The sequence below is a fragment of the Tauraco erythrolophus genome, chromosome 9 (genome assembly GCF_009769465.1).
Source record: "Tauraco erythrolophus isolate bTauEry1 chromosome 9, bTauEry1.pri, whole genome shotgun sequence".
In the NCBI taxonomy this organism is placed as follows: domain Eukaryota; kingdom Metazoa; phylum Chordata; class Aves; order Musophagiformes; family Musophagidae; genus Tauraco; species Tauraco erythrolophus.
Window position 1 is genome coordinate 3,821,878 of NC_141473.1, and position 26,448 is coordinate 3,848,325.

Sequence of the window (26,448 nt, forward strand, 5' to 3'; positions counted from 1 at the left end):
TGAAATGGACTCAGGCAGGCAAAATCTCTTCCAGAACAGCCCATTTAGGGCTGTTCCAGTCCCAGGAGGACCAGGGATCCTGCTCTAGTCTGACACTTTTCTTTGGGACAGACCCAGACGTTCCCTCTTGAACAAAGCAAAGCCTGCAGCAGTGCCTGCTGTCTCTTGCATTAAGGTGGCCTGCTGAATCGATACCATCAGTGGGGTTTGGCTACAATTTCCCCTTCCATCAGGAATCTGCCAGCAGCAGTCACATCCATAGACTGTTCTCTAACTGGGAATCTCTCTATCCTCTGCACCTGAGCCACTGTTACTGATCTCAGCAGTCTTAGTCACCCCTCAAGCTCCTCTGCTGTGAAGGAGATATGTTTGTGACAAAAAAAAAATATTTCTCCTACCCCTCCCTACTGCCAGGCTTCCTGCTAACAACTTCAAGCACAGCCCTTTTAGCCGTCTTCCTTCAGAAACCCGCTGGTCAGTTTTCTGCAGCTTCAGCCTCCCCGAAAGCAAGGGGGGGTGTACAAGGTGTCACTTGTGCCACCTCCCAGGTGGAAGGCAGGAAAAAAAAAAAAGCAGAAACCACAGCCAGTCCCCAGTCTGCTGCCTTTTTCCAACCAGTCATTCCAAATCAGGAGTGACAGAACAGATACATACGCAGCCCTGCGACTTTCATCCTTTCACAAGGTGCTTCTGCTTCTCTCAGGTGCATTTGGGCTCTGCGTAGCAGCAGAAAGAGCAGGTTTCTTCTGAAGGCAGATCTAAGGAAGCACTTGTAGAACTACATTTAAATTGTCAGGAGAGAAATTTCTACAAAGTGGGGTTTTCTGTGTGAAAACATGCCCCATACAGAATGACTTTTTTTTATATCTCTCCCCATCAGAGTAAAAAATCATTTCCTCAAGCAAGCAGCTGAAATAGGTAATTCACTACTTGTGTGTAAGTACAGAGACTAAAAAAAACCAAACACATGCATACATATGCACATGTAAAAACTCTTAATGCCTTTAAATAAAGTGGTTTACACTGTTGTTATGCAATAATGAACCACATTTGTAGAAAAACATTAGGACACCAGATGTTGTATTTTTGAAAACTTTAAATAACACATATTTCCAAAGAAACAGAGTCCTAACGTGCTGAGATTAAGACTACACTCATTTGTTAGGCCTGAGTTTACAGATTTTTTCCAGCCCCCCACTAAATAGTTTTAGTTCTCTTGAACAGTTTGCTTCTCTGATGAGGGTCATTAGCAGTCAGAACCACTAAAAACAAGGCAGGCTGATTCACAAGTTTATATTTAATAAATAAATTTTTATTTAAAAATATGCTCTCATTTATTCACAGTTTCAAGGCTGAAAAAGATAATACTATGCTTATCAATTCAAACACCACTAAAACCCTTCACTTCCTGGGGCAAACGAGGGCCCAGTGATGGCTAATGTTCGCAGGAGCCTGGCATCAAAGCTAGAAAGGCACAGAGTTTTGTGCAGGAGAGTAACTCCGATGGAAGTAGTGTCCGTGCATCCACAGATCCCACAGAAATCTCCCTGTACAACTTCGGTTCACGTTACCACTTAAGTGTCCCAGTGAAGCCTGGCTTACCAAGTACATTTCACTAAATATCAAACCAGAGCAACTGTGAGGTTACACTTTTCTGCAAAATATTTCTATCACTGCAAAGCCTATTATCCGTAAGAGAAAAATCCTAGATTTCTCCAACATGAAGAACTGTTACTTTTCTCTCCAGAACCCGACTTGGGCATTTCAAACGAAGAAGTGCAGGTAACCAAACCATCCCAGAGTTACCACAGGGCAAAAAGGAATTCCTGTACGTCTGGGAACGAACGCTGTAACAAGACAGGTGATGTTATCACCTTCAATAAACACAGACATCACACGGGAACACGCCCCCAACTGGTCCCACACACAGCAAGGCACTGGTTCTGCCGTTGTGCAGCATCTCAGTCACTGAACTCCTCCTCCGTTACTGCCGTCACTATTCCGAGCCAGCTGTTCCAGTAAATTTAACATTACCTCCACTCGCTCCAGCAGAGTCATGCTTTTGCTAGCAGTTGCACGCAACAACAGGGAGTAAACTTGCTTGTTTGTTTTAAGAGCGACTTCTTCTTCATTAATGCCCCTAAAAAGAAAACAGAACACAAACTATTAACCTGACCACAGTGTTTTATTCTGCAAATTATCAAACAATTATTTGATAACAACAGGGATGACTATCTCCGTGAAGCCACAAGGCTGGTGTTTTGATTCAGGTCTCTTCTTTCCATAGTTCCTATTTCCTGCTGTTCCACAGCGCTGCAGTCGGAGCCTCCGCTTACACCGCAGCAGGGATAAGGTGTGCTAATTTTTATTTGGCTCCAGTCTGGCCGTTTTATTAACTCACCATTCTCAAACGGCATTGTAAACCCTCCAAATCCAGGTCTCCATGCCAAAACTCTGTACTTTTGCCCAAATTCGTGTCTGATCTGGTTATGCCAAATGCAAACAGACACTGGAACACTCGGAAGACGGTTTGTTTGCTCCCGTGCCACTGCCTGCTGTCAGCTCTCCTCTCCAAACCACTACGGGCATCATTTTCCCTTTTGACTCTGAAGCCCATTCTCTCAAGTCACTAATTTAGTAGTGACCCAAACTACAAAAAAGAAAAATAAAAATGCTATCGATATTATAAATAACTTCAGCACATATGTGTGCAAGACTGTTTAGTTGCAAATGCTTCGGGAATTACCGAGAAATGGTGAAGCAAATTAAATTCATAACACTTGGCAGAAATCAGATAGGTTTGTTTATTAAATAGAACAGGCAAGTCAATAAAAAGCTGCTGAAATGAGAAGTATTTCCAGGATAAGTTACCACAATTCCCAGACTGAAGGATTACTTCCAGTTACTCCTTTCCTCTGATTTACGTAGCCGAGTTCAGGTGCATTCTGGGCATTTGACTTTTGGAGGGTAAAACTGATTTCAGCCAGTTTCATTGCCAGCCTGCAAGCTTCGCTGTCAGACATTCATTCTACCACGTTCTCCTGTTCTCTGCCAAAGTGCATCCGAGACCTTGAAAGAGCATTTGTGAGCTCCAATTTCCTCCCTTTCCAGCCAAATATTAAAAGAGAAGGCAGAACAAAGCGGAACTGCGGAAACGTACGCGAGATGGACACGAGGTACTAGAAAGGTTAAGCACAAGGCAGTTTTCATCTTAGCCTCGATCTGCCAGAGTTCAAAAAAAGTTTTATGCGTTACAGCGACACTCCCATTTCACGGTATTCACATTAAAACTGTAACATTCCCTCCATGGAATCTTCAGTACAAAACCCCACTCAAGAGAGACAATGATGAGAAAGTAAATAGGGGAAAAAACCCATGCAAAACTTGTTTTACATCACTTTCCGTATTAGGAGATAACAGAACTAAAACCATTTCCTGTTACTTGGGACACCTGTGTGGTTACATAGAAATTACAGAATCATAGAATGGTTTGGGTTGGAAGGGACCTCAAAGATCATCCAGTTCCAACCCCCCTGCCATGGGCAGGGACACCCTCCACTACACCGGGTTGCCCAAAGCCCCATCCAACCTGGCCTTGAACACTGCCAGGGATGGGGCAGCCACAGCTTCTCTGGGCAACCTGTTCCAGTGCCTCACCACCCTCAGAGGGAAGAATTTCTTCCTTATATCCAATCTAAGTCTCCCCTCTTTCAGTTTAAATCCATCACCCCATGTCCTGTCACTACATGCCCTTGTAAAAAGTCCCTCTCCAGCTTTCCTGTAGGCCCCTTTAAGCACTGGAAGGCTGCAATAAATTCACCCCGGAGCCTTCTCTTCTCCAGGCTGAACAGCCCAAACTCTCTCAGCCTGTCTGCATAGCAGAGGTTCTCCAGCCCTCGGATCATCTTCGTGGCCTCCTCTGGACCTGCTCCAGCAGCTCCATGTCCTTCTTGTGCTGGGGTTATACTTTAATCTTGCATTATACTTTAAATTTGGTTATACTTTAAATTTGGGATTATACTTTCATCCTCTGCACTTCACATATTCAGATTGCCACCTTGTGGCAGCTCTTTTTAAAAAGAGAAAGCACCAGACCGCACCTAACCCACTGCTAGGAAAGCACAAGGGCCTCCTTCTGGGCTCATGGTTTTCTATTTACCAGTCTCCTACTACCAGCAGGCAAGTTACTGCGCAGCAAGAATTCATTTCACAGTTTACATTTAGCAAAACAGCACTTGTATCAGCAGTGCTTCAATCTGAAAAAACAATGAACACAACCATAAAAAGAATTCTCTGGAACTAATGCTGCATTTTCATAAATTGACTTTATATAATGTTAGAAAGTGCAACAGCACGCTGCTGCAGCTTCCGCAAACACGTCTGCTGCCGAGGGAATAAAAGGTATTTCCTTGATCCCAAAAGCAGCAACACACACGTTCAAATCTAACCAACAGGAGCACCAGTGGTGTAAGGAATTACACTGCCACACTTAAGCCCAACACCGCTTCAAGGTCCACACAAAAAGGAGAAGCCAGCAGCAGGACAGTGTTTTTTCCACTGCACTCCATTAGGCATTAGTTTAACACCAGTATCTTCCCCAAATACATCCCTCTCTATTACACTGATATAGTGATTAGCAATGCTATCAGTATTGCATTACTGATGTACCTGCATTTATTCTGAAGTGTTTCACTTGCTGAACTGTGCTGTCGCTGATGCATTTTATCATCAGGATATATCAAAAGATCAACAGAACACAGCAGTTCCTCCCCCCTTAACTTCCAAGTGCTCTGTCACAGATGGAGGACTAATGTCAGTAAGGTAAGGGACATCACACGTGTGTGTCATGGACTGTACAGTTTGATTAAAAAAAAGATGACAAGTACATCAGAAAAGTTAAGAAACCCAAAACTCCTGTTTCCCTATTTGTACACAGCCAGTGAAGGCCGGCTTTCTTGTCCTCACGCCGTCCTGGACTGCTATCAAGAAAGAGGAGGGAAAAACACTGCTTAGACACAGTCAGTAATGATGTTTCTTGGTCGTTTTGTTAATTACACATGAAACCACAGAAAACATTCAAAACTCAGACAATCAAGGCATTTCTGAGCTTCTCCACACAGAAGAGGCACCTCCAGAGAAGAATCAACATCCCACTTTCATGCGTGCTTTAGCGTGAACAGTTCGTATGGATTCATGGATGACAACCCCATCTCCACACGCACATCGAGGTTCAACTCACCCAATTTTTTTTTTCGTTGAAGTTAACAATTTAATGGACTGGAGGAGAAGAAATGACATCCTGGACTCAAAAATACCCAGCAGCTTCAACACTTCTTCTTTGTTAAGGCCAGCAGAGGAATCACTAGGTAACGGATTCTCGGCAGTACTTTTATCCTTGCTTATCTACAAAAAAAACCCACAAACTATTTCACTGAACTCCACCATTTAAACACACTTACCAGTTCGGGCAGCCAGCCACCCCTACAGGTCAGCTTACTGGTTACAGGAGGGGTACCAACACCACGACACGCTGTTTATCAGGCTGCAGTAGTTAGCTCACATCCACACTGCACACAAGTTACGCCCACTGCCTGTGTTGTACGTACATATTGGAATTTTTAGTTAGAAAAATATCAGGAAAATATGGACTTGATTACTCTGTTGCTCAAATCACCAGCAAGAGATGAGCACACACCAGTGTGTACTGCAAGTACTATTTACTCAGGCATCAAGAACCTATTAACATCAGCTACAGACAACCTTCCACATTTATTATTTCAGTATTAAACATACTATATAGAGACAATTCCCATTTATATTGTACATACATTCTTAAGTTCTTTAAGACGACTTTTAAGGGATAATAAGGGACCTTTAAGGAATAACACCGAGTTGCACAGAACCCAAATTCACTCAGACAGTCAGGATGCATCCATATACAAACATGTTTTAATCCACTCAGGATCGTGTTCTAGATTAATTCTTTTTTTAATCCATTTCCAGGCCAGAAGAGAACTGCAATAGGTTCAAACCCTGTCCATACTATTTAAGCTACTAGCTCTACTGGAAAGTAACCAAGCAATATCTTAATGACCAGTTTTACCTCAACGCAAGAGATGCAAGGGAGCAGATAATCCCACCATTTGGCTTTTGTTTACCTGCTCACTTTCTGCCACAAGCTCCTTCCTGATGAGCTGGAACGCACCCTTGGTTTTCACCATTATATCTAAGGCCCCAAACAAAGTCTTTAATTTCCCAGCACTGCTGTTCTGACCTACAAAAAGTGAAAATGAAAGACACAAGTAGCTCGTTATGGATTGTACTTTTTCTTCCATCCAAAGATTTCAAGAGTTCTCACTGAACTGAAAACCAGTGAGATAAAAATTTCTCCTCTCTTGAAGAAAATTATGTTCTGAGAAGCAGATTACTCCTGCTCTCATATACAAAGTTATCTAAAACCAAAATTAAGCAGGTGATAGTACTTAGGAAAGCTGCTGTAGTAAGACAGAGTTAGACTTACTTGCCATCTGGAATTCTGCAAATGCCACTCTTTCCAGCTGCACACGAAGGAACTCACAGGGTGCATCCTTCAAGATTTGGAAGAGTCGTACTGCTTTGCTATAATGAAGATCAGCAAGTACTCGGTGTTGCTTCCTCAAATGTTCATCACCAACCTGCACTCAAAGCAGGGTGCACAGTAAATCCCAGGCAATTTGTATGTTCATGAGGTAATTGTTAGGAAAAAAAAAAATCACATTGGTTGGTACATGAGGTACCAACAATCGTTCCCCAGCTCGTTCATCTAAATATATCTGCATTCCAGAATACATTGCCAGCCTGCTCTCTTTGAAGCTATAGTAATTTCATAGCTAATGCTAACAAATTCACACCAACTAGGACTAAGTTAATGATAAAGAAATATAATTTGGGAAAAAAATAACAACAGAAAGTGACATGCAAGTCTGCACTAAGGCTTCAGTAAATTTTCCTCTAGTGTTCTAGCAGAAGGTTGTCTGCTTAGGGATCAGAAGGGCTTGGATGCAAAACCAAAGAAAATGTTTATTGTCAATGGCTTCTGCTGTGAGAGCACGGAACTACTTAGGATAGACACGTTTGTTTGATTAATCATTTAAGTAATTATATCCCAACTACAGGTAGAAGGATAAGTACCAATCTCTGCAGGCAACGGATGCGTGAAGCGCAGAACCTATGCGGAAAACCAAACCAGTTTGTACGAAATACCTGGTTTCTCAGGCAACTGTGGTACATGGAAGCAAGTCTGTGGTGGATGGTCGCAGCCCGATATTGGCAGAGAGGCTGTCGTGCAGACACTGTATCAACATCACAATATTTCAAGGACTTCATCATGGCTTCACTAACTTCCTTCTCTATCTACAAGAGAGAACAAAAAGGTGAAGTGAGATTCCTCTGAAACTAGAGCACCACTATGTGCAAGTGTAAGAGTTAAATCTCTATCTGTGGCACTATCTTTTCATTAAACAAATCCTTAAAAATGCAAGTGACTAAACACTTTATGGTTTGCAAGAACTACTTTGCAGAAGTTCTTCAATCTAATGAAGGTTTACGAGTTATTCCAATGTCAATTTTGCTCTCCCATGAGTTTTTCAGGAAGACAATTGCTCATTTTACCAGATGTCATCACTAATGCTCTTCATTACCTGTTCCTGAGCCTTTCGAGACAGCGGAGCATAATCCTGCTGTAGAGTTGCCATAGTGAAGTACGTAGTAGACAGCTCCCAGTTCACAGAATCCCAGACAGCTGGATGCACCTCTCTCTTACCTAGCGATCTTAATGCCTTCAGGTAGTAGTCAATAGCCTACAGATGATAAAGCAATACACGTACATGGTCACTGCTTAAGTTTACAGCAACTAGAAATTCATCTCCCTTTACTCATTCTCAAGGAAGAAAAGAATTCTCAAAAGAATCAGTCTGAACCCTCTTCAATATTTTCCTTAAATCCGTTCTGGAGGTGTTCAAGGCCAGGCTGGATGACGCTTTGAGCAACCTGGTGTAGTGGAAGGTGTCCCTGCCCATGGCAGGGGGGTTGGAACTGGATGATCTTTGAGGTCCCTTCCAACCCAAACCATTCTATGATTCTATGATAATTTTAATCCTGACCATGCATGTCTGTCTCCCTTGTGTGCGGTACTGCAGCCTGTTAAACATCAAGATCTGAACGTCACAGCACTTTCAGAGCAATGGAATCAAACCTCAACACCACCACTGCAGCCTATACAGTAAGGATTAAGATAATATGAAAGCAGGAGAGGTATCCCAAGTTATCGCATCAAGACTTAAAGATATTTATGCTTCTAGTAAAAGGCATATTAGGGTATAAGCCATTCTGAAAATAGCATGATGTTACCTTATTATAATAAAGGGCCTCTTCTGGGGAAAACTCTCTTTTGAAGTCCCCTTCGGCTGCACAGTGCGCCTGAGCACAAATTCGCATCAGCCTTCCCGTGTTACAGAGCAGAAGAGCAGCGTTGGTTGCGTCGTCAATCAACTCAAAATTCTGAATTCCTTCTTCGAAGCAAGAGAAACTTTTCTTCCAGAGTTGCTGCTCTGTCGTCGATACGTTTTTACTCACTAGGGTTAAGACACAAGGCTTACCAGCTCGTTCAAATTCTTGAAAGATACTGAACAAATTTCCATTATGTTATTTTTCTCATGAACAATCTTCTAGAATTTAAGGGTTGTAAATGATTCTGAAGACCCATTCATGGAAAATACTCTTAAGAAAAGCTCAAACACACAAAAATCTAAGTACTTAAAGTGTGCTATTACACATACTATACTTTCAAAAGAACTGTGATAACATGACACACAAAAAACAGGGGAAACTAACAGGATAAAACACAGGGTTTTTTCCCCTGGGAAATACTCAGGGTATTGCAGTTACTTCTATAAACTTACAGTACGAAACAAGTAAAAAGTGACTTTTACAGACAAGTGAAATTCAGTATTTGAGCTCTGAGTTTAGCTGTGCAGCAGTTCTACAAAAACACAGAGATTATGAAAGATTAAAAAAATTACAAGTCCAAGTCCTTCAAATATTAATTGGATAAAGGTCACAGAAAACAGCCAGTATTTGGGAGACTAGAGCTGTTTACACTGAACCACCAGCACCTACTTTGTTCTAGTTTACGTAACTCTTACTTGTGGACAAGCCATTACTGGTTTTGCTTTCAAAAACCAAAACCCACCAAGCACCCTACCCTAGAAGGAAGCTTAGGCAACCTCCATTTCCTCAAAAAAAATCACCAAAAATAAACCAGAAGCAAAGCTTCCAAGGATTTACTTACCAAAAAATTCACAGACTGACTACACTGAATCTCTTCTTATGTTTAAGTTAACCTTACACTTGTTCATGCTGGGCTAAAACCCAACACGTCAAGAATGCAACATGCCCTCCCTTTTACAACAGAGTTGGTTTAAAGTTTCCATTGTGATTTTTGAGGGCATGCCACATGCTTGGAAATTATTTCTCCAAAATTATAGATTCCGTTATTCAGTTTAGGCTCAATTAAGGACAGTGTAAAAGCCACTGTGATCTAGTATAGACAAACACTTACAACAGACATTAAAGTTACACAATATCAACTACAGGGAAGTATTTACTACAAAGTTCTTTAAATGTCTTCTTCAGAATCAGAACTACTCAAGATTTATCACAATATTAGTGAACATTAGTTAATGAATTAGTTAATGAACTGGTGAGCATCAATGCTGTAGCTCCACAAAACAGCAAGAAGTGACAAAAAGAGCACTTGCCAACTCTCTCAGTCTGCACCGCAGCAGCCTGGTTCATGTAAAACACTCCAATCTCGTTCCTGATATTACCCATCCTCTTCAGCACCTGTATACGCTGCTCTGGGTTTTGGTTTTTTAAATTGCTGAAAAGTAAAATTTCATAAGCTGCTTCATAACATTTACAGCTGACGGAAAGTTGGCACTCCAGGTCTGTAAACAGGTCCGTAGCCCAGGCAAACACTAGAAAACAAAACCCAAAGCCTGCATGTCAAAAAGTATTTCCAAACAAACTTAAATCTGTGGTGCTCATTTGGGGCACTCTCCTCTAGGCTAAGTGTAAGACACACAATTTCTACATATAAGCGAAATTTACTCATTACTTAAACAATTAATGTCTTTAGTTATTTTACAGCTTCAGGCACATCACACAGTATTTTGACAACCTCCTTACACACGACAGGCACCAGTAAGCTTTCTCTGAAGAAAACACAACTGAAGCGTAACACACCCTCCTCCAGAAGTGATACTGGTTTTGAGGAAGCACACAATGAAATTACTTATGTCTGTCATAATTGAACTATGGCCATTATCTTATATCCATATCATACCTTGGCACCTGGATTCTCTATGAAGACTGTGTAGTATTTCCTGATCTTCTTTTGTCTGGTAATTATATTCTTCAAGATACGCTGCTCTGTTGTTTGCATTTTGAGCAAGCATTAATTGGATATCTCCACAAAGGGTTAAACACTGACAAAGGAATACTAATACTTCAGGAAGCATGCTGGCGCAGAGACAACAGTAGGTATCTGTTCGGGAAAAAAAGAATCCCATGGATGAGAGAGGGGGGAAAGAAAAGAATGACGTGTCAAAAGGTTTGACACAGACTGACAATATAACTGGTTTTTATGGTACCTGTCACTCTTATTCTCTGGATGCAGACAACACATGTTCTTCTAAGAAGAACCACCCTATTTTAAAAAGTCATACTTGCTCTACACAGCTGACAGTTTCAAAGAGCAACTATGTTGTCCAAGATGAGCAGTGAACCTGTTCATTACAAATGGTAATCTCAGATTTGACTACAGGAAAACTGACTTTTTACAGATTAACTCCAGTGACACGTAGCCTGAAAAATTCATTTCCAAAAGGTACAGTTTAAACTTGATTCTTAAGTCTCCAAAAGGCTGAAAGTTAAACCTTGAAATATTCATAAGCACACCGATGCTTTGCATTAAGATCAAGCGTTCTTGCTTTAAGGCTCCTCCTGCCTCAAGCCCTACAAATATGGAAGCAAAATAGCAGTACTACAGTACTGAGCTAATGGCATTTTCCAATTAGTTATTCTCATTATTTTAGTAATATTCTTAACAGACTGACTTTATTTCCTTCATTTTCCTCAGCAATACTCGAAGCTGTATTTCGCTTTAGAGGAGCATCCAATTCAGCTGATGAACGAGTTTGGTATTTCTAAGAGTCAGAGAATACATTTAAACAAAATGGGAACCACCAGGCACTCTGACACCACAGAATGCTATCTGGGTCTTGGCACCAGGACCAATTCTCCCAACTTCAAGTGCTGTGAAGCTCCAAATCTGCACTCTTAAGTTTCCCAATCTGTCAAAACGGGAGCATCTTTCCACCAGAGAGAGTTACTCTCACCACAAACTTCGCTCCTGAGTAACAAGCTAGGCACTTAGTTTAACTAAGCACACAGTTGTCAGGCTCGTGACTGCGTGCCACCAGGAAAAATCACACACAAGAGAAGTATTTGGCACCATGAAAGGTACATACAGGCAGCAGCACAGATGACAAATACATTCTTACCGTGGCACTGCAAAGCCAGCTTGATGTATCGTAATGCTCTCCCATATTTCTGCAGAATCATAGCAGCATCAGAGAGGACATAATAAGCCTTCGATGATTTCAGAATGAGCTGGAGTTTCATTTTGTATTGCCACGATCCAGGAATCATTCCTGACTGACTGGAATGCTTACCCTTCTGAAATGAGCCCACTGTAACACAAACAGAACCTCATCAGTAAATCTCGTCCTCATAACATATGCCAGAGGTTGGACAAAACTTCCACAGCATACAGATGGAAAGTAAATTGCTTTATTACCACTCTGCACAAGCAGAGTTATGCCAACTTGTCTGCTACTACATTTTTCATCTGCAAAACAGACCCAGTGCTTGGAACTCTTCCATGTACTCCACCGTATCAGGTGGATGCTTGAATACAGTGAGCATAGTGACTATGCAGCTAGCCTCTCATACTCCACAGCTTCTCAAATACAGGTGCAGTGGCCAAAACTGTTCAGTTAGGTAGCAGCAGCAAAGAACAGGAAAGCCACAGGCATAATTGATCATGTTCTCCACCAAATCCTTACGATATATGCTCTGTTTCTCACTTTGAGACTGTTCGTGGAGAAAGCCTCCATTTGTGGGTTTAGCCTCCAGCACAGAAGGAACTGGATAACCGGTCCTTCCCACAAGGCAAAGCAACGTCCTTCTCACACTAGTTTCAAGATATCCTCAGCATAAGATTATGAAGGTTCCTTCTTCAACACTGCAGTGGTTATGGAACCAGAAAGAACAAGCCAATGGACTTTTGTCAGGACAAAATCCTGTCCTTTGGTATGCCTGTATTTGCACAGAGAAATGAGTGTCTTCCTTCCAGGTGGACCTACAAGGCCTGACTTGCAAGCCCACCATCTTTATTAAGTTCTAGAAGAACTATATGTTTATGTTAGGACATATGAACCCAATACAGTAACATCTCATGCAGTTAAAGACATAGAATGCACATACACTGCATCCACATACCATTCAGAAGTAGTTCGAGTTAAAAATTCAAAAATTAAGAGCACTTATCCTTTCTGTATGTATGTAAACATACACATGTAGCAGAGAAACTACATAATTTGCATCCCAGAAAACAAAGCCACATCCTGGAGAAGCAAAAGTTTCTCCCTTATGTTTGAACTATTTTTTTCAAGGTTGAATTCAATCCTTATGATCTAAACAAGCAGCACCATTGCTACTTCAGGGAAGAACTCCAGCACAATTCCAGAAATCAACTAAAGCATTTTTTTTCTGATCTGCGCAGTATTTGTCTTCCACATCCCCCAGGATCCCCTTGTTTCTAAACAGAAAAAGTTAACACGTGGGCATTCTCCTTGCCAGCTGGCCAGCAGCTGCAACATGTCATCAGTTCCAAACTGTGAAGGCAGAGCCTGGCTGCAGAAGAGCTGAAATCAGCACAGCATCCTTGCAGAGCTGACCTGGGTAAAATTTCTCAGTATATCCCAGTAAAAATCAGTCTCACAGTCCATATTAACAGTACTATGCAGAAGTTATGCAAGAATGTAGCTTTCTGATGGAGGCATTAAGTTCTGTGGTCACATATCTGACAGAACTAAGAAAGCACACCTACATCTCCAGGTCATTGGCACTACAGAGACAATCCTAAAACTGGAAGAGAAACATGAGAATACTTAAATGAGTAACTCAAAACTGAGCTTGCCTATTATTTAGACATTTTCAAAGGGGAAGGGAGGAGAAAGGAAAGCATGAAGACTGTAAAAACATGCAGGACACATTTCTTTCTGGGTTATGCTTATAGGGCTTCTCACCCTGCAGAAAACCATATTACCTTCAAAAGTCTTTCCTACACCCTTTTATAGCACTCCAGAGAAAAATAAAACAGGCAGACTATGGTCTGAAACTTCTAGAGTTCAAATATTTAAACAAACAAAGCATCTTTTATTCGCTGCTTCCTTCCACAATTGTAGAGATTCGAGGAAGAAAGCAAAATCCTAGTTAATATTTTATATGCAATTCAGCAGCAAGCATAATGTAGGAGAAAAACCTGCCAGAAGTGAGAAGCTCTTCCACAAAACTTCCAAGACACTAAAAAAAGAATTACTGTTTTAAAACCAACCAAGACAACCTAGAGTGCTCCACATACAAAATCCCAAAATACAAAGCCCTTATGGAAGTCATCTGCAAGTCACATCTAAATAAAGTCCAGTAAAGTTATGTGATTACTAAGAAAAGATGCTTTGATATGCAAAATATCTCAAACGAGCTATTCTTTTCATATTTAAAAAGGAACAGACTGTTCTCCAATTTTCAGTTTACTACTGTCACTTATGCAGTAGTGTAATTAGTGACTTGGAAGTACACTGTTTTGACAATCAAAATAAAGTAGCAGCAGTTTGTGTTGGCACTGGAAAGGTCTTATTTGCACAACAATCCAACTTACTTTTGTCTAAAAATAATGCCATCTGTTTTTCCAGACACTCGGGACCACCACTGGTGGATTCATCTTCATATTTCAATGGAATTGGTGTGCTGGGGTCAGCTGCAGGAAGGTCGCCCTCTTTTTTAACACTGCTGTCAACAGACTTCAAGCCCTGTGCAAAGAAATAATTTAACTCACCCTGCAATAATATGCAGCCTTCCAGTACCTGCAGGGGGCCTACGGGAAAGCTGGAGAGGGACTTTTTCCAAGAGTATGTAGTGATAGGACAAGGGGAAATGGCTTTAAACTGAAAGAGGAGAGATTTAGATGAGATCTAAGGAAGAAATTCTTCACTCTGAGGGTGGTGAGGTACTAGAACAGGTTGCCCAGAGAAGCTGTGGCTGCCCCATCCCTGGCAGTGTTCAAGGCCAGGTTGGATGAGGCTTTGGGCAACCTGGTGTAGTGGAGGGTGTCCCTGCCCATGGCAGGGGGGTTGAAAGTAGATGATCTTTGAGGTCTCTTCCAACCCAAACCATTCTATGATTCAGCAAATATAGAAGGCAGCAAGAAGTGGGTATTAGGTGAAATACTATTAGAGAGTTGATGGTAAGCCTACCTCCAGGACATAGTTGAGCACCAGCCTGCAGCGCTCCTCGGTGCCATGGCAGACAGGAAATGCACAACTAGGCTTCATTAAGGGGGAGAGAAATAGAAAGAGAATAAACATTCAACATATAAAGTGTCAAAATTACAAACATGAATGAGAGTTTAAGATAAAACTAACAAGTAACTGAATTTCACTAACAAACCTTGCTCCATCAACTGAAGCTTTCATAAAAGCCCTGAAAAAATTCCACTGCCTCACTTACACGTATTCGATGAACAGACTTGTATTTTTCTGGTACTGATAACTCTCCAACAGATTTGATTACAGCCACTGCTTTATTGTCATCTGGCGGGTCAGAACTGTTGCTGTAAGACCCGTTTTCATCACTGTCTGGCATTTCTTCCTCTTCCTCGCTGTAACTTTCATCAGAATTTCCATTTATAGGAAAGTCCGTACTGTCTTCTTTTTTGGGTTCATCCAACTGAAAAAGCTCTGATAACATGTAGTTTGCTGAAGCAATAATCTTTTTAAATGAGAGGCAAAAAAAAGAAATCAGTGATTTAAGTTAAATTTTTCTTTTGAGAGGCAACATCAATATAATTTGTCTTATTCAAAGGGAACATAAAAAAAAAGTGTGAAGTAATTTCTAAAACACTGCAATAGAGTAGCCAGGGAGCAGAATAAACAAAATAAAAAATATCAGTTACATAAGAAAAATCGTGCCCACATTCCTTTCTTCTGCTTCCCAACATCCTCTTCACTTCAGACTGGTCAAGAAAGATACTCCATTTAGTGCCACTGAAGCCCCCTACTTAGGGCAGCATGGTTACTTACAGTTACTGGTTCCAGTAATAAAGGGCACTTTCTAGCTCCTGGTTTTGCTGGAGTCTAGCACCAGAGAGCAGACCAGAATACAGTCCAGCAATTTCATACAAAGCAGAATTGAGATAAAAATTCTCCACACTAGCACTGCTATATCAACTAAGCTATGTTAAGTACCTGCCCATCACAACAGCAACCTTTTGGTGTTAAGACATTTGTCTGAATTACCAACCAAAGAACATTTTACACTTCTTGTGTATTTACAGAGGGCTTTTTGCAGAGATGTTAAAAAAAAAATCCCAGAAAATTTGTTATTCTACCAGGCTGTTTTCTGAATCAACACAAAATTGCTGAGAAGGCAGAAGAGGCCACCATTGTGCAGGAGTATGAATTCAATTAACCACCTCAAATAAGCACACTCTCCTGCCCTACAAAAAGTTACTAATTAAAAAAAATAGTATGGGGTTTGTTTAAGCATAAATCAATTTCTAAGTTGATACATAAATTTAAATTCTCTCTTGCAGAGGGAGGAGGAAGTGTATAACCAGGTGTGTGATGCTGACAGCATTTCATTATATTCACACAAAGCTACAAGAAAACACGTTACTTCTTACTTGAGGATGTCTGCCATTGTCCAATAACTTCAGACAATTAAGGAGCAATGTTCTGATAGTGCCATAGTGTTTCTTGTTCTGGTTTTTCTTCAGCATCATATTGCAAGCAACTCTAAAAGAAAGTTGAACAAAACAGTAAATCTTTACGTAACTTCTTCGTGCTAGAATTTAAACAATACTACTGCAAACGTAGATCTCCCAAACTTTATGATGGGTCTACAAGACTTCCTCAGCAAGAATGTAGTTTAGATGGAGAAAGTGTGAAAGAGAAAGTCTGTTTGGATTTAGTGGGACTGAGGCTTATCAAGTTTATTTGCAAAAGAAGATTTTCATTTCATCATAGTTTTTGGTCTGTATTCTTAACACTACAACTGCACCAAGTATTAAGTATTACAATAAAACTAGAAAAACTCACTTGTACAGAAGAATTGCCACTGGCATTGTGAAAGGGTTTTGGTATTTGTCTTCTGTCTCTTCACAAAGGGTGGTTAGGTCGTAGAGCTTTACTATATCACTCCCACTTGCTGAAAGATAAGGCCTTTCATTAATCAACATGACATTAAGATAAATCTTTTAAAATTGATTTAAATCGACTTACCCTTAAATAACCAATAAGTATGTCCTTCTTTGGTGCAATTTGATTTCAGAAAAGATAAGATATTTTGAGCAATATCTTTTATCACTTTGGTAGAAAAATTAGAGTTTTCCAAATTGGGAATATCTTCAGTCTTGATCATTTCATATTTCTGCAAGGAATACATGTAAAAACTCAAGATTAGGAGAGATTTCTGCCACCTGCACCCCCTCAGAAATCTATAGATCAGTGTCTCTATCAAGTGCCAAAAACCCAAAAGGCTATTTGATACAGTATCATGATAAATTGAGTTAATTTCTAGGATTGACTTTAAAAGCAAGCACATCTTGATTACACTACTCCATGAAAGTTTCAAAGAGGACTCAGTTCTATGACAACCATTGTGAAGTAAATGGAGAACAAAAGGTGGGGGTAAAAAAAAAAGCGGTAAAGGTGCAACATCTAACTATTACTTCAGTGAAAACGAGTCAGCCTGGTACTTGGTAGCATATTGCTGCTGACAACAAACTCAGCTGGTCTGTGTGGTCTACTGTAAAGCAGTAAATACAAACAACAATTTTAAAAGCATGCCTCTATCTCGGGAAACGAACACTACAGATTTTAAGATGCAAGAAATCCACGAATTTCTGCTGCTACATTTTTCATTTGTGCCTTCATTCACACATCAGAGGAAGAAGGAATCTTGCATACATGGAAGGGGGAAAAAAGGCGAACACATGATTTTTTGATTACTCTTGCAAGCTGTGCAGATGCAATAAAGATTAGAAAGAGATCTGCTACAATCTGGAGCAATTTCAGAAACTGAAGAAGAGATGAACTGGGCATAACACCAAGAGCCAGACTTACCTGAACGATTCCATTAACGTGAAAGCACATCACAAGCTCAGGTACATTGCATATTAAGTTGTCCAACCAATAGTCAATTCCTGTTAACACGTTTATTGGCTTGTTGTTATCCCTAAAACCAAACATTTCCACTGTTACTTAAGTCTTTATTTACACTTTAGAAAACATTAGGGATGTCTACTAATGGGATTTAGATCTAAGTCACCTGAGAGCAGATGGATACTAAAACAATTACTAACTTATATTTTAAAGAAGCAAAACAAGGAGTTACACAAAACAAAACAGCCACACTGATCTCTCCAATGGAATATGCTCACATTTCCTCAGCAGTTCTGCACTTTTGCCCCCACTTACACTGAAACTTTTGAAAGCTTCAGATGAAGATTAAGTACTTAAATAGTTCTACAGGAATAGCAGTGTTAGCTGCAGCTAATTATAGTTCGTGTCTTCTCCCAGACCTTTCAAAATTCCTTGCAAAGTACTGTTAATTCCTAGATGTTTCTTAAAAAGACAATAAATACACTAAACGAGTTTCAAGTTTTTGTTCATTCTTTGCCAATGCACAGGCAGGAACAGAAAGACCGTTAATCAAGTGATCAACTATTAGTGATTAGTGAGACAGTCAGAACTTAGAACTACTATATTCATCAGTTTTAAGTACTTAAGGAAGTGCACAACTAGTGGTTATTGAAATTCAGAATCCCAGAAAGAGAAATATTACTGCCTTCTTTAATAAAAATAACAATAGAATGAAATTAAGGACTAGATACACAGAAGTGTTTCAACACTGGACACATTGAAGTCAAGAAAGGTTTCAAATCACCAGTACTTTCAAAGAGATTTAGTTACAGAGACAGAAAAAGTGGCAGAGCATCTCAAGTCAGGCAGGGGGGTTGGAACTAGATGATCTTTGAGATCCCTTCCAACCCAAACCATTCTGTGATTCTATGATTCTAAGTCCCAGTGCAGTGGCATGGCATTGGGACTGCTTCTGTTTTCCAGCACTTTACAACGCCAGCACCATTTAAGTCTAAAGCACAAATTTTATTTTTTAAACTGCACATAAAAATTAAGAGTCAACCAAACAAAATGCAGAAAAAACAGGAAGCAAAGCAAAGACGATCAAGGCTAGCATATATCTCGTTAACTCAAAACTCACCTGAGACGTAAGCTCACAGCGGGGTATCTCCCACCTCCAAAAATAGGCATATTTGATCCTACTAACATGTGGATGTCTTCAAAGGTCCACAAGATATTACGAACAAAGTCATTCTTAAGTCCCTTTAAGAGAAAAAAAAGTCTATAAATATCATAAATCACGTTCTCTGTGACATTCTGCAGAATTATGAGAAAACAAGAAGCAAAAGCAGCAAATAAAACACAGCACACAATGAACTATGCTACGCATTCACGTTAACTTAAAAGACTGAGATCACAGAGGCCACGAAAGCTACTTCTACAGGGGACTTAGTTTTTTCTCTTGGTTCCAATTTAGACCAAATTTTAAAACGTTTGCTTAAATTGGAGGTTCAGTGTTTGAGCTCAAATTTCACATATAGCATACCTGACTGTTTTCCCCGTCATTGAACAAAGTAGTCAGGTTTTGTTCTTTAGGGGCTGAGGCCACGTGCCCCACTACATATGAGGGTTCAAGAGGCACACTTCCCTGTGAAAAGCACAAGGATAAGGAGTGATTCTGCTGCTGAGGTTAAGTTAGGCCATTAAAAAAAAAATTCTGAACAACAAAAGCATATAAGGGAAAAACCTTCACCTCTACCACCTTTAAATAAACATGTATTAAACTACAAAAGGTCTCTAGTCAGTGACTAGAATGCTTCTGTTCTGTAGCTAGCACCGAAATTTTGTACTTTATATTCTCAGTGGCTTTGGAAAGAAATCAGAAAGCTTTTATAGAAACTCTCTACTGCCCCAGGCTCAGCACCAGAGTATCAGTCTCCAGAAAAACCTCTATCTTGATGTCTTATTTATAAATTAAAGAAAACGACACTGTACAGATGCACAACAGCTTCTTTACGATAAAGTCTGCTGTATGAGGAGACAGCTTCCTCTCAAGAAGGTGGAAGAGAGATGTAGCCTTTTTTCTAAAACATTCAAGCACTGAAATATTTCTCCACTTTAGAATATTACTACACCACAACACATACAGTAACCATTTTATGGATAATTAAGTTAGAGCCTTCATAAGTGAGCTGATCAATTCACCTGGCACACCAGTTGGTAACACTAAGCATAACTGTATCATTATTATATTAATGTAGAGTGAATGCAACAGATCTTCCAGCATCTCAAAATCTCAGCAATTCCTGTATTATATTACTCAAAAAACCACAGGAATTAACAATTTTCATAGATAAGCTTAGCCACAGACCAGAATTCTGGATTAGGGCCTAATACTAATCATAATTTGTTGCATAATGACTAGCAGACACCTCTCCCTTCCACTCACAGATCTCATAGCAAGTGTTTGTAAATGTCACTTATCTGTTTGGCAAATATTTTCACAGATCGTCTTCACTTAATAAACTCAGGGCCACAATACATGTATTTTAATGGCAGATTTAAAAAGAAAGTGTAAAACCGTAGGCTTCCATACACACTTTCAGAACATCACATTTTCCTACTTCTAGGTAAAGTCCTTGCTGACTACTCCTAGCCAAATGTTTTGTAATGCATAGATAAATATGTATTTAATATTACAGTGACAGAAAAAAAAATAAATCTGAAATTTGGAGCTCTGAAACACTGGCAGAAGCTAAACCACACATTCTGCCAAGTCCTTCTAATGCCTTTGCTCATTTCTTTCAGCAAAGAGTACTGCAGCAGCCCTTTTAAAAGCCCTTTAACATATATGTCTTTACAAAAGCTAAGGTGTCATTTAAGACTCCACATACACTAACCTGGTTAGAGGCACCTGGATCTTCAGACAACGAAGAAGGCATCTCAAAAGGAGCTGGCCATGAGGCCCCTCCTGCTTCATCACTCTCACCTGAAACAGGACTCTCCTGGTGCTGTTTTGAACTGGAAGGAACAGGCTGAGCAGCTCCATCACCATTAATGCTGCCAAAGCAACAGCAACAAGTTTGGTCGACAATATGCAAGCAGATCCATTTTAGAACTGTTAATCTGATGCACTGCTCTCCAAGAATGACTTTGCTAATACACTAAGAAACTGCTACATTGACAAGTCTTTCATTGCTCAAATTCTTACAAATCACAGCAGGTGGCACAATCTACCTTGTGTATTTTAAGCTGTTCTTCCCTCAAACCCAGAAATACTGAGATAGGCAGTTAACTGAGTCACATTGTTTATTTTATACTTTAATGTTACTTTAAATTACTTCCATTTCTGTTAAAACATTCGCACGTTATTTCCTCGTCTCATCCCTCAGTTTCCTCTGTGTAAGAATGTATCAGTAAATAAGACAGACCATAATGGAATTTTAACATTTATTTCAAGACAAGAAACCAGGCAAAAGTAAGTGGTGCAGAACTCAAGATTCATGCAGACATTAGGTTACCTGTAATACAAAAATTTGGAAAGTATAGCCTTCTGGTACCAGTGTTCTTTACTCTTCTTTTTTCGTTGCCACTTCTGATCGATCAGCCTTTGATAAAACTCTTTCAGCCATGTCCAGTCCCCTGTCTAAGCAACGTCATAAATATGAAAATAATATCAAGAAGCATCACAGTAAACCAAGTGCTTTATTAACTTAGGAATACTCATCCACAACGTCAAAAGAAACCCAGAAAATAACTTTTCTAGAAGACACATTTTGAATAAACGACCAATTCAAGATTCTATCTATGAAGTTATGTTCTTATGAAGTTATGTTCTTAAATGTGACTTCATCAGAAAGTCAGATACATGGTAAGAGGTTACACATTTAAGAAATACTTATTAATAACAAAATTAATAAAATAGTATAGCAATACTGAAATAATTACAGGAAAGTGGGACACAGAATCTTAATCCTACAATACCATAAATATAGGACATCAGATGCAGTTTGTGGCTAAACCAATTGCTGCAGAACAGAGCACCTTTTGTACTCACATACGATTCTCAGGAATTTTGATACATACAGGCTTTCTTGCTGGCTACATTATTCTCAAAATAATGCATTCTGACTATAAGACATACTTAACAAAACCCAAATTATTCACCTGAGATGACCTCATGAAGAGTTCTTGAATATCCAGCTCATCCAACAGAAGTGTCCGTCCGATGCGATGTACTGCCATGCTCACATGTGACTTGCTATACGGTATCTTCAGAAGTTTTTTAATATTCTTGCAGGAGAAAAAGAGAACAGAGAGAACATTCAATACAATTTTACTGCATTGTAACACAATTCTTAGGAAACTGCAAGCAAACTAACACTGGAGAGGCAGGGGCAGGCAAATAAAACCTCTCAGTGCAAGTGATTTTTAAGGCCATTCCACAAGAAGCTGCATTTGCTGAGGCCAGAGAACATGAATGGCAGTGATAAAGTGACCAAGTAATCAGTAACAACCACATACATGGTTTAAACTTGAGCTTTCTCTGGATCATCAAAACCAGGTATCACCAAAAGTGACAAAAAAATGCAAGTGAATGGTTTGGATTTTAAAAGTTTTATCTTCACCACAGGAATACCAACACTTTGTCAGATATCCAGAGGAATCTGGACAGAGATCCAAGACTGGATAAAAAAAACCAGCCAAACAACACTGAGACAGTAAATGAGTATGTATGCTTCCTCTTCTGAATAGCCTCATGTGAATTCTACAGATATCACCAGCATCACAAAAGCTCATGAAAATCAGAGGAAAGAAGAAAGCTGGAGGGGGGGGGCTATCTCTTCTAGATAAGAATTAAAAAAAAAAAGTCATCCTGATACCAATAATTTACATCAAAAGAACCCATTTCTATGTTTCCTATTCAGTGATCACAACTCCGCAAAAGTTAGGTGGTCTATGTTTGACTAGGGGATCTTTACACTTCCTCAAAGGACACAAAGATGACAGAAATCACAGCTGTATCTTGACACAAAGTTTATACAACAGGAGAGTTTGAATGATGGAACAAAGTTATACCTACCTCTGAATCAGACACCACATCGACATCGTTCCCAACTGAGTCAATGAAGTCATACGCCATCCCAAAGCTATACAGAAAATATCACAAGATAAAGCCAGTGTGACATTAGAGACTCGTTTTTTCTCCAGAGCTTATCAATTCTTTGAAAGCTTTTCCTTCATCAAAACAAGGAGTCTAAATATTACCAGGTGTAATAAGATCTAAAGTCAATTAACAAAATCATTTTGATATTCTACAAGTTTTCCAAATACATCTTCAGAAGTGCTTAGATCCAATTTCAAGATGTTCTAAAAGATAGTTTAAGTTTTGTTGAACTCAAGAAAATCAGAAGTATTTCAAGTGTTTGTTAAGACAGCTATGGGAAATTAGAGCAATTGAACTTTTTTTTCTTTAAAAAAAAGATTTTTTTTTTTCCTCAAAGGAGTTTATTTTTAAGGCATTAAGCATATTAAATTATTTCATTTTAGCAGCTGTCATTTCATTACCTCTTATTTATGTTTTAGAAAACTGGGTTAGATGTTTTAACAGGCACATCCTTGTATTTTTTCCACCCTCATTAAGGTGTCTCTAAATCACAAGGTTATTTAAACTAGAGTATTTCAACCTACAGATAGTTTTCCAAATTAAACCAGGTATGACTATATCCCAACCAAATACATGACGTGTAATCATCTGAAGTTATACTTTTGCTATTAAGTTTTTAATACTGACACAAGAGACAGAGATTAAACCGCCAGCCTCTATTTGACAAACACACAATATTTGAAATAAACGGGAAAATTCATAAATCCCTGTTACCTGCTCAAAAACGTACATCTTCTAAAACAGATTGTGAAGATTTAATCAGAGGCCCTTCACAAACTGCTAAGTTTCACTAACTAGTTGACTTAGTGTGAATTCGCTTGCTTAGCACAGGATTTAAGCCTCTTATTTATAAACACTCTGAACTCAACTCATGCAACCATTTAACAAACAGCCACATGGAAAAGTAACACTGCTTTTTGGTTTGGCCCCTTATTTCAGCTTCTGTGTTCACTCTTGACATGACCATGGAATTTCTTTCGCCCTTAGCTAGCCAGGTCCAGTTTCTAAAGATCCAGAAAAGCTGTAAATTGGCTCTGTAACTTTCAAGGGGAACCACATTTGTTCCATTTTCACCTGTTATCAAAAGCAGAACAGCTGGCTGAACCGGTCTATTTGATTTTGGCTAACTGACAACAGCCAACCAGAGAAGAACACGAGGTCAGCCTGACTGTCTCAGGCAAGGTGTCAACGTGCACTTGGAAAAAAAAAACAACCAAACAGCACTACCAGCATCACTAATCATTTACAGAGGAGACAAGACTATACCATAGTGGTAAGAACTGGGGATGAAAAAGTAGAGGGAGAATGGTTAAGAAAAAGCAATAGCTAGTTGCTACGGTAAAGTCTGTATTTTAGACTTCGAATTACGTAGGCTCCAAGTTCACTATTTGAATTATTCTTAAAGCTTGGAAAAAAACAGAGCCTGTTGTTATTTACCTCGAAAACGGTTTACTTTTTTTGTTGTTGCCAAGAATGGTTGTACCAGCTGGCCCCAGCTTAGCGCTTTCACGTAACCAGTTGGCAGGTGGAAGCTTCAAGTCCGTCTTCTCCTGCAGACGGGCAAACGCTGCCTGGGGGGGGGCAGACGAGTACTTCACCACAGCACTGCTCTTCACCTCGTTGCCTCCGAGAAACAACACCGATCCCTAGTTTTCAAAGGGAAATTAAGACTCTCATTGATAAAAGAACAGCAATCAAAACTATCAGACTTGCTCTGTGATAAGCTGTTTGATGGTAAGCAAACAAAGCCCAGTCCTGTGTTCATTTATAACTTTCACCTGCACATGCTCACGAGTATTTCAGTCACTATGACTTCAACACTTGCGTGAAGCATGTGCTCCACTTTAGGAGATATAACACAACAGAACTATTAAGGTCAGCTCCCTGTAGAAGATGAAATTACTCAGAAAGGTCTAAACTAAAACATAATTCACACTACTGCAGCAAAAGTTTGTGAACTGAAAGAGGGGAGATTTAGATTAGATACAAGAAAGAAATTCTTCACTCTGAGGGTGTTGAGGCACTGGAACAGGTTGCCCAGAGAAGTTGTGGCTGCCCCATCCCTGGCAGTGTTCAAGGCCAGGTTGGATGAGGCTTTGGGCAACCTGGTGTAGTGGAGGGTGTCCCTGCCCATGGCAGGGGGGTTGGAACTAGATGATCTTCGAGGTCCCTTCCAACCCAAACCATTCTGTGATTCCATGAAAGTGTTCGCTCACACTAAATTGTCAATTAAGTGTTCGCACTAATTAAAGCCAAACACGTTTCTGCCTTAGCAAGTACGCCCCGTGACTGCGTATTTCCCCTCAAACAGCCAAACACGCCGCTGCCCCACTGCTGTGACGGGCTCTGAACCGACGCGCGTTGAGAGAAAAACAGCTCCACAGGACACGATTTATGTAAACACAACGCGGCACTTAAGCATAACAAGAGAAACACTGCTCCCAATTAAAGCCTAATCATAATTAGCACGTTCCCTACCGTACTCCAGCCCTGACAGTAGCGCTCCCTCACTCGCCAAACTAGAAAGAGGACGCGCGCCCGTGAGGCAACTTCAAGCATTCCTGTGGGCTGTTTACAGCCCCGCGCCTCGGCCGGGCCGGGCCGGCCGCGCCGGCCAGCCGCCCCACCGGGGCACGCCGAGGCGGGCGCCGGGAGCTCCGCGGGAGAGAGGGAAGCCGCGGGGCAGCGATGCCCCTCAGCGACGGGACGTCTGTCCCGCTGCCTGCCACAGCGGTGCCGCCCAAGCCGTGTGTCAGCCCCCCGTCTCCGTGTTACCTGCTTGGGCTCGTCCGCGTCTCCCCGCAGAGGGGCCGCGGCCCCCGCACCGCGGCGCTCCGCCATGTTCCGCCCGCCCGCGGCGGGGCCGGGGCGCTGCTCGGGCCGCAGCCGGCGCAGGGGAGGGGGGGGTTACACCGCGCCGGGAACAGCCACCTCTCGCGCGCTTCCTCGGGAAGCCCCAGGTGGCGCTGGGCGCGCGGAAGGCGCGCTCTGACCAATAGCAGAGCGCGGGGGGCGGGGCTTGAGGGCGGGGCGGGGCGGGGCAGTGAGGGGACGGGCGGGGAGAGACGGCCATGGCGGTGGCGGGCTGTGTGTCTGGGGCTGTCGGGGCGTGTCGCGGTCTCCTCAGGGGCTGAGTTGGCTTTCCCGGGCGGCTTCTTGCCTCGCAGTGGTGCTGAGCCGAAGCGGGGGGTGGCAGCGGGGCTGCGCCATCGGTAGTTGGTCCGGCTGCTGCCGCTGTGCCCTAGCAGGAGGGTGAGGTGCGTTTGTGTGGCGAGGAGCTGCCGGGCCTCGGGGCCCGCGCGTGCTGCCCCGCTCTCCCGGGGCCGGGGTTATCCCGGCCCTGTCCTGGGAGAGGGCGGGCGCGGTGCCGTGTTGGGCAGCTTAGGGAAGGGAATGGGCCAGTAGGGCTTATTGACGGGAGTTGCAGGTGTGTTGAATAGCTGGCTTCAACGAAACCGGTGAACACGAGGTGACGGGGCACCTCAGAGTGCCAGCGGATCAGCCATGGCAGCCTCTGCTTGGGCGCTGAGTTTGGCAAAGGCTTAGATGTGGTGACCTGAGCAAGGAAGTGGTGCCATGAATAGTGCCCAAAGGATTTTCAATATTGTTTTCCTCGTAGATGATATTGTTTATTCTCCATGCCACAAGAGACAGCACAGTTTGTAACTGGTGAGGAAGTACAAATGTGGACTGGTTGTCATCATGCCTGTAGGCAATACCGGTAGCAACTGAGCCAGTGCCTGCCTTTCTTTACTG

At 41.2% G+C, this 26,448-nt stretch overlaps 1 protein-coding gene across 2 annotated transcripts; it reads right to left on the reverse strand.

Moving 5' to 3' along the window:
• Positions 1–1,333: 1,333 nt before the first annotated feature.
• On the reverse strand, positions 1,334–25,533 carry EDRF1 (erythroid differentiation regulatory factor 1). Of its 2 annotated transcripts, none has more exons than XM_086616384.1 (25): positions 25,468–25,533; positions 24,130–24,338; positions 22,609–22,675; positions 21,693–21,818; positions 21,047–21,171; positions 20,426–20,585; positions 19,072–19,173; positions 18,667–18,788; positions 17,508–17,619; positions 16,665–16,812; positions 16,482–16,590; positions 16,067–16,178; positions 14,893–15,153; positions 14,640–14,711; positions 14,045–14,195; positions 11,604–11,792; positions 10,385–10,585; positions 9,798–10,016; positions 8,389–8,612; positions 7,680–7,838; positions 7,243–7,392; positions 6,521–6,674; positions 6,159–6,274; positions 5,240–5,403; positions 1,334–2,140 (listed from the first exon to the last, which is right to left on the reverse strand). In XM_086616384.1, exons 1-25 carry the CDS (start codon positions 25,531–25,533, stop codon positions 1,966–1,968), a joined length of 3,693 nt encoding a protein of 1,230 aa, XP_086472510.1. In that variant the 3' UTR covers positions 1,334–1,965. The 2 variants fall into 2 exon arrangements, with proteins under 2 accessions (XP_086472510.1, XP_086472511.1); XM_086616385.1 differs by having other exon boundaries at positions 8,389–8,608; positions 9,794–10,016.
• Between the last annotated feature and the right edge of the window lie 915 nt (positions 25,534–26,448).

What these genes read in the sequence shown, in the direction of transcription:
- EDRF1 (XM_086616384.1), bottom strand. Translation starts at nt 25,533, where the DNA reads ATGGCGGAGCGCCGCGGTGCGGGGGCCGCGGCCCCTCTGCGGGGAGAC. An exon ending in ATCCAGGTGCCTCTAACCAG is followed by an intron (nt 19,174 to 20,425) that starts GTTAGTGTATGT and finishes TGCTTTTCACAG; the next exon opens with GGAAGTGTGCCTCTTGAACC. An exon ending in GGCATTATTTTTAGACAAAA is followed by an intron (nt 11,793 to 14,044) that starts GTAAGTTGGATT and finishes TTTGTGTTACAG; the next exon opens with TGGGCTCATTTCAGAAGGGT.